At 35.9% G+C, this 12,315-nt stretch overlaps 1 protein-coding gene across 2 annotated transcripts in view; it reads left to right on the top strand.

Moving 5' to 3' along the window:
- The window catches only part of NAA16 (N-alpha-acetyltransferase 16, NatA auxiliary subunit), a 64,598-nt gene that overhangs the window by 49,011 nt on the left and 3,272 nt on the right, over positions 1-12,315 (top strand). Inside the window, exons 10-18 of one of the 2 annotated variants that reach the window (XM_027720267.2) lie at positions 4,037-4,109; positions 4,349-4,518; positions 4,886-5,038; positions 6,686-6,814; positions 7,351-7,564; positions 9,356-9,549; positions 10,270-10,378; positions 10,873-10,971; positions 11,557-11,700. In XM_027720267.2, coding sequence (XP_027576068.1) covers positions 4,037-4,109; positions 4,349-4,518; positions 4,886-5,038; positions 6,686-6,814; positions 7,351-7,564; positions 9,356-9,549; positions 10,270-10,378; positions 10,873-10,971; positions 11,557-11,700 — 1,285 coding nt within the window. Of the gene's footprint in view, positions 1-4,036; positions 4,110-4,348; positions 4,519-4,885; positions 5,039-6,685; positions 6,815-7,350; positions 7,565-9,355; positions 9,550-10,269; positions 10,379-10,872; positions 10,972-11,556; positions 11,701-12,315 lie in introns of those variants that run through there. The other variant, XR_003540563.2, reaches the window with a different exon arrangement.

The raw sequence follows: 12,315 nt of genomic DNA, 5'->3' as shown, positions 1-12,315 counted from the left end.
GTTACAAGCTGACTAGAAAGGTCTACTCTGACCTCCAATCGGGAGGCCTGGAGACACACCATCTATAACGCAGCTGTCTCCTTTGAGAACACACGCAGGATCACTCTCGAGGAGAAAAGGCAACGCAGAAAGAACCCTGTCTTGCAGAATATACCACCTAAGGAGTCTTTCTGCTGTGCCTTTTGCAATCGGATATGTCTGTCTCGTATTGACCTCATTAGCCACCAGCGTGCCTGTCATAAATGTGGATAGAGCCTTCCCAAATCTTCGTTCGCGAAGCCTAGCCATGATGATGAGAAAGGTGTTTCTACAGGTACTTGAACCTGACTGTAGAATACCTAGGTTTTCACCAAAACAGGGTGCAAGATTCTGAGCAGCTGCTTAACAAACTCAATTGAGGAACAGATCTGAATGAAAACTCACTGATTTCAGGTTTTTTTGGCCATTGACTCTGTTTTAGATGAATTTAACATGGCTGTGAAACTTGCCTTTAGATGTGTGTTTTAGTGCAGGTAAAGATTTTTGTTTCCCTGTGTATGTATGAGCATATGCACACATTTAACAACGGTTATCTTGGGAAGCAGGAGTGAGGATTAATGGCTCAGTTCAGTAAATTTAAAAACAGAGATGCACCTACATCTGAATTGCTGATAGTTTTAAAGCAACACTTTCATTGGGGGTTACACAAAATAGTAAAGCTGTGTACTGGACATATGTCAAAAGGTGGATAAGAAATTTAATGCGATTTGTGTTTAGTAAAAGGCTGCTTTTTATAGTTTTCCGTTTTTATTTTCATGGCGTGAGGTGGTAAAATAATTTTTAATTGACTGTGATTTTTATTGCATTCAAATGTTAGCCATATACTAAAGTGTAAGCCATGGAAGTTCTCTGTAAGCGGCTGAATAGGCTTTCAAAATTGGAGTACTTTATTTGAACATTCTGTAAGCTTGTTCTGTGGTTCATACCTTATTGGGTGAGGGCAATCTGTATCAGCTATATAAAAGGTTGTGGAGCAGAAACTTTTCAAGTGAAACCAGGAAGTTGTTCCAAGTAAGTTGCCATGACTAAAAATGGAAGTATTCAGTCACTTGCATACCCTGCAGCTTTTCCTTTTTATACTGATAAATCTGAAGTTTCAAAGTGGGTAGATGGGACGTATTTTAAATAGTGGAGGAATGTTGCTTTAAAACAGTCAAAATCAACCAGTGTGAGCCTTGCTGCAGAAATTTTTTGGTTCTTCTCTGAACTGTGTAAGCTCATAGATGTTGTGAACTTACATACTGAAATGCAACTTTCTAGGTGGCTGCCCATAAACACCTTCCTGTGTGGATACATTGGAAGAGCCTGAACTTGGACCTTTTGTGCAGTGCAACTGTGCCAGCTGGCTCGTGTGTTTGGCATGCTTTGTTCTTTGCCTGAATAAAAAGCACATCTCAATTCATGCCAATCACCTCTTGGCTGTAGATGAAGTTGCGTCTTGTCTTCATTAGGCTGTAGTAAAATACTTCTAATGTGTAGCTGCTCTTTTGCCTCTGCCCTTTTTCCTGCCATGTGGTTAATTGAATTTATGAGCTTTTTCCTTTTTGAATCTATTGGCAGTTTCTTTATTTGAAACTTCCTTCCCATCAGTATTTCCATCCAGAAAGGTATGGTTAATATGCCCTGGATTGAAATACTGTTAATCATGTGATGGGTCCATGGTGGATATAGTGGATTATCAGAAGTGTACTTCTGCTACCATTTCTAAATATTTTTGCAGGCCTGAAATTTCACATCTAAGTGCCTGCATTTGTAGAGATGGGGACTTCAGGTTGCAAATTTACCATGTAGGCAGAGCTTAATGGGGTCTGAACCCATGATCCTCCACCACAGTCTCTTTAGGCACCCTTTTCAAGAAGAGACTACAAGTTCCTTGCCAAGCTGTATGTCTGTCTCATTCATCACAAGTAATCGAGTGACAACAGGGAGGCTGTGAAGGTATCTCTGTGAGCGAAGGGAGATGTTCTTATTTGTGCTGTTATTGCATCAGAGCTTTTTCTAGTGCTAAGCTGTTGCTGGGGAAGCTTTTGTTTAAAATAGTGTGGACAGCATAGAATCAAAAGAAAAACAAGGAACCAACTTTTTCTAGTGGGCCTCTTCATTGTTTTGTGGGTTCAGCTTTCAGCTCTGTTGGCTGGCTTTGTGTGCATGTGTGAATTGATTACCACTGTCTTGGAAGTGGACTGACAATGGAAACAACTCAAGAAAAGCTCGTTTTGGTGTTATTAACTGTGTACCACAGACCAGCTGCAAACCCTGTTCAAAATTGTCACCAAAGGCCTTCTGCAGAACTCTGATCTAGCAACTGCGTTGTTTTTTCAGTCTCAATTTACTTGAAACTAAGTTCATAAGTATTTTTTCAGGGTCCAGTGATACTGCTTCTACACGTTATGAGCACCTTCTTATCACTCTTTTAGATAACATCTCATTGTAGCAAAGGCTCCAAGTATTCACATAGTACTCTTATGGAATGCTTTTATTGTTGCTTCTGTATTCCCATGAGACATTTAGAGTATTGCTTCAGGGCATGTACTGGATATTTCTTTGTCTTTGAAAGACACTCCTGATTTGGTTGTTAATGTCAACATGAGGAAAGCATTTTGCCAATGGTGCAGTTGAAAGGCTTAATTTGTCATTAAGTCTTTAGGTATCCCATTTTTTCTAGATGATGACTCTTTTGAAGCTACAGAACAGCAGTTCCCTGTGGGTACTCTGCAGCAAGACCATTTGAAAATGGTTTCTAGATACTCTGAAAAGCACAGCTATTTCTCAATTTCTGGGATAGACATAAGGGTGCTTAACAAGTCTAGTGGATGCTTCTTCTGCCGTGCTGGAAAAGTGGTCACAAACTCAACTAAATCCCATTTTCTTGAATAAAGAATACTGTTCTTACTTGGGAAGCCAGAAAGCTTTGTTCAGCACCACTACTTTCAGAGGCAGTGAAGGGAAATACTGTCAAAATTCAATTTATTTTGTGATGAAAACCAAGGGATTGATTTATTCAGCTTTGAGACATACTTGTCTGGTATTAAACTGGAAGTTTTGCATCTTTAGGAGTTGATTTTTCAGATAAGTACTCATTTGATTCAGAGATGTTTGATTTACTGATGACAAAATGTGTGGTGCTTTGGGATCAGTTTTTAAGTCCCTTATGTGTTTTAAGTATATATACATAGATCATATTTCTTTCTTTAGTATTGCTCTTATGAGGCTGGTTGGTTACTTGCTGCATATGGCAGACATGTTTAGAATGTAGCTACAAAACAGGTTGAGCATTTCATAAAATGTTTAGAAGTACTAAGTGGCATTTTGAGCAATGGACCTGGTATTGGAATAGTTAATTGTCATGAAATGCACAGGTACTAACATTTGTATTTACTGTAAATGTCAGACTTGTATAGTGTGAGCTCAAACATGAATGGGTGAATTTTGAGAAACCATATTGTTGGCAAGGTCTGATTTCAGAAAGCATTAGCCTGAAATCAATCACTATATAGATTTTTATGTCAAAAGATGCAGTCCATGTTCTAGGCAACAATACCTTTCAAACAAAGCAAAAATCATTAATAGTACACATCAACCTGCCAGAAAACCACAGAAGTCTCTGCTGGTTTTTTGCTGCCGTGGGAAGTTCATGCAATCTTTTTCAAATCAGCTTTAACTGGGTGAGTTTCAATGCTTCAAAATTAATAGCATAAATCAAGTTGTACTTGTGAATTTTTGTTCAAGAGGATACTAACCAAATGTATTTGATTCTTTTCTGGCTTAAACTGCCTAAGATTAACCTGTTTTCCTGCCACATCACCGTTAAAACGAATGATCAAAGATAGCTTGTAAAAAGTGAAGTAAACTATGTAAAGACACATCCATTTTTTATCAAATTAAGTAGGGTTTTTTATATAGTTTCTCTAATTTGCTGAAGTATTCTTTTCAATGTATTAGTTTCTGTTAAAATGGTAGTAAAGCATAACTTAAGCGCATATTTTTTTATATGTAGGTTTCTACAATCCAGGAGCTTGTTACTGGTTATGAAGCCTCTTTGAAAACTTGTGACCTTTTTAGTACATGTGGTAAGTTTCTATGGTCTTATATTAATTACCCTGTAATTACTAATCCTGTTCATGGAAGCTATGAAGAACTGTTCAGGTGCTGATACTTTTTGCAAAAAAAAAGTAGTTATATGTTTTAGTAAATTAATTCATTACAGGAAATATTTGCTGAATTTGCCAAGCTTTGTTTTTTGTGTTTGTTTTTCAAATAGCAGTCTTCAGCCTTACCAGTTATTGTAACCTTTTTGGTTTTGTTGCAGAAAATGGAGAGAAAGAGCCCCCAACAACATTGCTTTGGGTTCGGTATTTCCTGGCACAGCACTTTGACAAACTTGGCCAGTGTTCTTTGGCCTTGGATTACATTAATGCTGCAATTGCAAGCACTCCAACGTTAATAGAACTATTCTATTTAAAAGCAAAAATTTACAAGGTAAAAAGAGAATTTGGACATGTGGAGTACTTTGTTTATGAAAAAAAAAATCAACCCATCAAACTGGTGTGAATGCGTGGATTGTGTTTCAGTTAACAGTGGTTATGGGCATCAGTTTTCATGTGGGTTTGTTTTTTGGCACTGTTCTGTCAAGAAGAGAATGAAAACCCTTTTGTTTGGGTTTTGCAAAGCCAGTCACAACTTACAAAAACTTGTCATTCTGAAAAAAATTCTGGGAGTTGGGGGAGTGAACAATAATACTGGCTTTTGTTACTTCTGACAGAGAAATACCAGTAACTATAGATTTTAGGAATTGGTCAATAGTAGGTTTATACTGACAGTTAATTATTTAATTTCTCCCTAACAGCATGTAGGTAATATAAAAGAAGCTGCCAAATGGATGGATGAAGCACAGTCTTTGGATACTGCAGACAGATTTATCAATTCTAAATGCGCTAAATACATGCTGCGAGCAAATATGGTGAAGGATGCAGAGGAGATGTGCTCTAAATTCACGAGGGCAAGTATATTGCTTTAATTAAGAGAGGTTTTGCTCTCTGCTGGTTTATTTTTCACTCATAACTTTTTGACCCAGATAAAATTCTTTTATTAATGTCCATTTTTAATATAATGTTCTTAGATTTAGTGGTGTAGAACTATATAGAGTCAGAGAATTGTTTGTATTGAAAAAGGCCTTTTAAAGTCCAACCCCACTGCCACGAGCATGGACATCTTTGACTAAATCAGGTTGGTCAAAGCTGCATCCAGCTCAGTCTTGAACACTTCCAGAGACAGGGCATCCACAACTTCCCTTGTCCTGTCACTACTGACCCTGGTGAAAAGTCTCTTCCTGTCTGTCTTTTGAACCTCTTTTATATATTGGCAGGCTCCTGTAAGGTCTCCCTGGAGCCTGCTCTTCTCCAGGGCAAACCCCAACTCCCTTAGCTTTTTGTCACAAGACAGGTGTTCCAGCCTTCTGATTTTTCATGGCCTTTCTCTGAATCTGCTGTAATAGACCCATGTTCCTCTTACGCTGGGGGCCCCAGAGATGGATGCAATACTTGAGCTGTATAGACCTAGTAAATACGGAAAAAATGGTTGTTCAAAGGTAGTTGTCCAGAAGTACCTTTTATTGCCATACTTCTAAGTACATCTCTGGAAATGCATCTGATGGATACCTTGTTTGCAAAACCTACTGTTTCCTGTTAGTACTATCACATCTGAGCTAACTGCACAGGATGATTTAGCATTAACATAAATTAGTTTAGACTTGAACATTTAATTCCTTTAAGCTAGTGTTACTGACCAAAACTTTGTTAAAACAAGGTCTGTCCTTAAAAGATGGGATAACTGTATTTTTGACATTGAACAAAATTTCGATTCCTAAAGACCAGATTTCTATATCACTTATGTAACTGAATATGAAGACAACTCATCGTGTATGCTTGTCAGAAGTGTTAGAAACACAGAACTTTATTATAGGTATCTGGAAAGATAGGATAAATCTCATCCTAAGTAATTAAGTGTTGTGAGTTGAACTGGGTCTTCTTTCTGCTAAAAAGACTGTTCTGAAAACTTGGTGGCTAGTATTCATGATATGTGAAATGTTTTTTCAGTTTACTTATTCTCATCTAGAGCATTGAAACTATGAAGTCTCAATCTGAGGATTTTTTCTTGTCAAAATATCAAGTATAAATCTAACTTCATTTATTTAGAATAACAAATTCCAAGAAACTCATACTACATGATAAAGCAGTAACTATATTGGTAGGTTTTTAGACTGGTGGATGCCACTTGCCTGACAGGGAAAAAGCAGCTAAAATTGTTTGCTGAACTTCAGGAATTTTTTTAAATAGTCTTGTTTCTGCCATCACATTGTAAAAGTAAGACTGTGTATACAAGCATGAGGTAATCTTAAAAATCCATTGAGACACTAATCTTCAGATAATTGGGGTTTTTTAATAATTTCAATCTATTCCTTTCTGTCTTGGGGAGCGTAGAATATCACAAGTATTATTCTCAGCCACTGAGTGTTTGTCTGTTTTCTGTTGTATTGCAAGTAGTTGAAGGATTGATTGTTTGCTACTCATGGCCTGAAACTAGCCATAGTAGAAAGAAGCAGCTGGTAAATTATAGGAGCAAAAAGTGACAATGACACTTCTTTCAGGAAGGAACTTCTGCTATGGAAAACCTTAATGAGATGCAGTGTATGTGGTTCCAGACTGAATGTGCTGCAGCTTATCAAAGGCTAGGGAAGTATGGTGATGCCTTGAAAAAATGTCATGAAGTAGAAAGGGTAAGTAGGTGCAAACATCATCAATTGCTTCCTCAATATTTCTCATAAGCTAGTGAAGATATTTGTTGATGTAATCAGCATGATTTTATATGCTATAGAAGCATATAAAGCTTCTAGTATATTGACTTCTAAAAACAACTTGACACTTGATGATTTATTGTAACAGATGTCATCTCTAGCCATTACATGAAAGACTATTATTTGAAGTGAAAAGGTTTCAATATAATACCATGTCTCCTAACTATACAACTATTCATACATTAACTTTATGCTGTCTTCTAACAATTGTGTTTTCAATCAGAAGAGTCGCATTTTACTTGGCTCTTAGAGTACCTAAGTCTGAACAATCACATTATAGTTTTTGTTAACAAACTGAGATTTTCCCCTCCCGATAGGTTCTTTTGGACAGACATTTCTATGTCTGTTAAATATTGCCTGTAAATAATATCAGTTGTAACTTTATTCACCTCTGTCTAATAAAAAAAATATATTAAGCAAGGGATGAGTATATGAGTGTCTTTTTTTTTTCCTTGAAGCATTTTTTTGAGATAACAGATGATCAATTTGACTTCCACACATACTGCATGAGAAAGATGACTCTTCGTGCCTATGTAGACCTCTTGAGACTAGAAGATGTGCTCAGGAGACATGCCTTCTACTTCAAAGCTGCTCGATCAGCAATTGAAATCTACTTGAAGCTCCATGATAATCCTCTTACCAATGAAAGCAAAGAACAAGAAGTGAATTCAGGTATCTAAACTGTAATGGAGGCTCACACGTATATTGCAAGTAAAAGCTTATTAAGCTAAGTAATTTATGTGTTACAGAGTAAATAGAATGCAAGAGTTTCCTCTTTTCTGTCACAATAACTGAAAAGAGATTGTAGATAACATGCTGCAGCTTTCTTCTCTCTGTTCTCTACTCATCACTTCGTAAAACTAGTACATGCATTAACTTAGCTGTAGTTGGAATACTTGAGAAGGTTATTAAGAGGAAAAATCAGATTCAGTTCAGCCACTAGGTAAATGTTATAAACCAATGAGTTATGAAACAATGAATAGATTTTGTGGGAAAGAAATCTAAATTGTAAGAATTTAATTGTGATTAAATGTATTTAATTTATTACATGGTAATTCTAGTTAGCAGTGCATTAACTTTTATCATTTTTCACATAACTTCAGGGCCAAAGAATACATGGATAAGTGTAATAGCAATATTAGTGCATTTAGAAAATTATTTAAAACTAGCATTAAATGGAAAGCAGACTTTCTTAGGAAGCCAGTAGGGTTGGTTTGGAAACTTTAGAATTCGATGACAAATTAGTTTGATGTTTTTTTACTTTAAGATAAATATTGCTTTTCCTTTAGTGGAATTGCAACTACTGTCAGCACTGCAGTGGCTGTTGACTAAAGCAGTGAAATTAATGTTTAGCTCTTTGTAAAGGGGAGAATATTTGACACAGGAAAAAGTGAAGCTAAACCAAAAATTCCACTTAATACTGCAAGTGCAATCTTCCCTTTAATTCAGAGATGAATGACAAGTTTTTCCATACCCGATTATGTATAATGAAGTAAATATAAGAAGAAGCACTTTTGAAAAGTTGAACTTGCGTCTTTTTTCTCTCCAACTTTAATTTGTTTCTGTATGTAATGTAAGATTAGTGTATGACAGAGGATCTTGACAGCAATATATCGTAGAAGCAAAGGTGGGTAATGTCTAAGAAGTCATGTTAGTTCATTTACCTGCTGTGCCCTGGGATTCAGGAGGCTTGTCTGTGGGGAAAGACGGCACTGTGTGGATGGGGTAAAAAGAACACTTGCTTCCCTGTCTCTGAATGGTGGCTGACCCCAGCAGGGAGGTCAGGGTGCTATAGCCATAAAAACAATGTGTTAGTCCCTCAGGAGCCGATTTTTCTGCACCTTCCTACATTTTTAGCACAAATTCTATTCTTGGTGAAACACCACAGTAAACAGAGTGGAAACTACAGTATTATTCTGGCTAAACCGATCATTCCCATTTAGCTATCCCGTGGCATTTGCAGAAAATAAATGCAATTATCATATCTGTATATTGTTCAGACACTTTAATGAAAAATAGCAAGCATGTTTTAAGATGGAATGTAAATCCATCTGGATGTTTCTAGATGGCGTTGGAAGTAAGGTGAGTTACAGTCAATATTGGAGCTTAGTATTACCCTTGAAAACCATTGCCCATTTCCTAAATTAAAACCTGTCACAGATGTAACAGTTTTACATAGCTGACCTTTCAAATCATTGAGGCTTCTATAACAGCTATGTAACAGAAAATATGCAAGATCAAGTGGTATGTTGGGTTGTAAATAGTAATCCAGCAGTAATGTTGGTCTAATGTGGTGGTGATGATACTCTGGGAAGTGCTAGTATTTGTGGAAATCACTGTGAAAGTTTGCCATTTTGAGATGGCAATAATGGAGAAGCATAATGGTATGTCTGAGTTGTTTGAGGGGAAAAAAGATTTTTAACTAAATACTGTTAACATAAATTACATTACCTTAATCTGTAGAAAATCTCTCAGCCAAAGAATTGAAGAAAATGCTTAGTAAGCAAAGAAGAGCACAGAAGAAAGCAAAACTTGAAGAAGAGAGAAAGCATGCAGAAAGAGAACGACAGCAAAAAAATCAAAAGAAAAAACGAGATGAAGAGGAGGAGGAAACTAGTGGACCCAGGGAAGAGCTAGTTCCTGAAAAACTGGAAAGGGTTAGCATGGTCTTTCATGTTAAATTCATGTGGTTATCATAAAAAGCCTATGATACAGGTTTACTATCAGGTTCTCCTAAAAGAATCTAGGTGTTTTAATAAAATCATTTTTGCATGCAAAGATGCCTTTTTGTAGTCTACTTCTATTTACACTAAAGAAAAGTAGTATTTTTCCTCAATAAATCCGAGGTCTATGTTAATAATATTATTACTTTCTTTAAATTTCAGGGATTTTTTGAAACAATAGGCCGTTCTTCGTTAAAATAGATACTGAACAAAAAAATGTTTTTTGCCTGAAGAAATCTGGTTTTCATACAGTGAATAAAGTAAAAAGTAACAGAAATTATTGCAGTTTACAAAATTTGAAAAGACAAGCTAATATTTCTTCAAACACAAAACTACTATCTTTATAACTTCAAGCTTATTGTCTAAGGTAGTTGTATTTAATTTTCTGAATGTAAATTACAACATTGATTAAATTACACAGGGAGTGCCAGAGTTAGCAATGATGCTATCTTTGTTAACATGAAATCATGAGTAAACACTTTAAAATCTTGCTGTTTAAATAAAAATGTTGTGGTTCAGTTTAATTCAGAATAGCTTCGGTTCACCTTTGGCCTGTAATTATTTAAATGGTCTGAATAACAGAAACTATCAATGGTGGGTTTTATCTGACATTTATTTTAAGCTTTAAATTTCACTGTGTTTTTATTAAAACAGGTAGAAAATCCATTAGAAGAAGCCATTAAGTTCCTTATACCACTTAAGAATCTTATTGGAGATGAAATAGAAACACATTTATTAGCATTTGAAATATACTTTAGAAAAGGTAAAGTACTGCTTAATTTTATTTTTGCTTTACAAAATTTTAATCCTTCAGTGCAGCCAGAGTGCAGCCTAAAATGATCTGGAATAAATACTTAACTGACTAAAGCTGAGATTTGCATCATATCCAGTAATAATAGGGGAAATAGGATTTTTATTTAGCCACCTTAAACAAAGAAAACTAAGAGCGAAATAAGTTGTAGTATATAGTAATAAATACTGTAGAAAGATATTTGCAGTGTGATGTTTAATTATCTAGAGGAAAACAAAGCCAAATGGACAGTAACAGTGTTGCCAGAGTTCAAGCAGTAGGCACTTCTGTTTTATTAAGCGATTTGAATGGGGAAAAATAAATTTCCTTTCTAATTCTGCTCAGACGTTGAGGTTTCTAATATTTGTACTAGATTTACTGAAGAAAACAGTAGTTGATATAAAGAAAAAGAATTCTGTATTCTTAATCTTGGTTTCTTAATGTTTTGTTTTTTCTCCTTCCCACAGGAAAGTTTCTGTTAATGTTACAGTCTGTCAAAAGAGCTTTTGCTATCAACAGTAATAACCCATGGCTACATGAGTGCTTGATTAAATTCTCTAAAGCTGGTATGTATGTAGGAAGTATGTATGTAATTATACGGGAAGTTACATTCTACAAGGACATAATTATGTATTGTTTGTAATGTATACACTGTACACAAACTGATAAGAAGAAAAATAAAAACAAATTGGGTTTTTTCCATGATAACACCAAAGAAAACACAGGTTATGCTACCTAGGGTACTGTGTATGTATTATATTATACTCCTTCCTCCCTTAATCCACCAGGTGGACCTAACAACTCGTTTTGGCTAGATTTCATGGAGGAGTAAGTGTTCCAAAGATCCTGGAAGCTCTTCAAGTTTTAAGAAAATAAGTGGCAGATACAGGAGAGAGATTTTGACCAAAAGAAAGTGTGTTATGAACTTGTAAGAGAAAGCTTAAGTGACAGAGCACCCTTTATGAATGTTTTATTTATTAATGTATCAGCAATGCTCGTGATATATGACATATTTTTATCTGAGATTTGTGTTTCTGTGCACAGATTTTAAAACGAGGTATTTTAGCAGTGATATCTGTGGTTTCACAGTTTCCTACAGTTAAGTGACTTTTTTTTTTTTACTTCTCTCCCTCTTACCTTGCCCCTTCTAGTATCTGACCAGAGTAACCTCCCAGAAATTGTGAGTAAGGTTCTAACTCAAGAAATGCAGAAAATCTTTGTTAATAAAAACTTGGAGAGTTTTAATGAAGAATTTCTCAAACACAATGCTACCTCCATTCAGCACCAGCTGTCAGGTTTGTTTAACTTTTTTATGCTCTTGAAAAGGAGATGATTTAAGTGATACAAATCCAGAATCTTTATCTGCAGTCCCTTAAGGCAAGGTTATTTAGAAAATGCATTTCCAACAGTTACGAAACTGTAAGTGTAGTTTTATCAGGCGCCTAAAGTAGTGCTAAATTCACCTGGCTTTTAAAAGTTACCCAGGGTCTGTCCAGAATCACCGGAAAAACTTAGCTTCAGAGGATTGTTCATCTCTCTTAAAGGAAGGTTAGGTAACTTACTACAGACTTTCATTGGCCTCTATAAGGTCCATGTTTCAGGACGGCATTTTGAGAGAAATACTTGCACTGCTTTCCTGCGAGCAGACTCCAGATTTGGGAAGCCAAATACAGATACCTGAGCAGTCAGTTGCTCCTGATTCTTACAGATGTATTCTTCCACTCTTGTAATTGTTGAGCATCTAACTGGATGCTTTCCAGGTCCTATTTTCTGGTCCTCTATTATTGTGGAAAACAGTACAGTCCCTAGATAGGTCCTTGGTAGCTTTAGGTATATCAGTCTTTTGTTTATGCTGAAACAGATTTGAGGCAATTGACTTAGCTACTGTACAATTTTTAAGTTTCTTAAAT

Source organism: Pipra filicauda, unplaced genomic scaffold (assembly GCF_003945595.2).
Source record: "Pipra filicauda isolate LSUMZ 115617 unplaced genomic scaffold, ASM394559v2 scaffold28_size6257848_pilon, whole genome shotgun sequence".
NCBI classification, from domain to species: domain Eukaryota; kingdom Metazoa; phylum Chordata; class Aves; order Passeriformes; family Pipridae; genus Pipra; species Pipra filicauda.
This window is presented reverse-complemented; position numbering and strand designations above follow the sequence as displayed.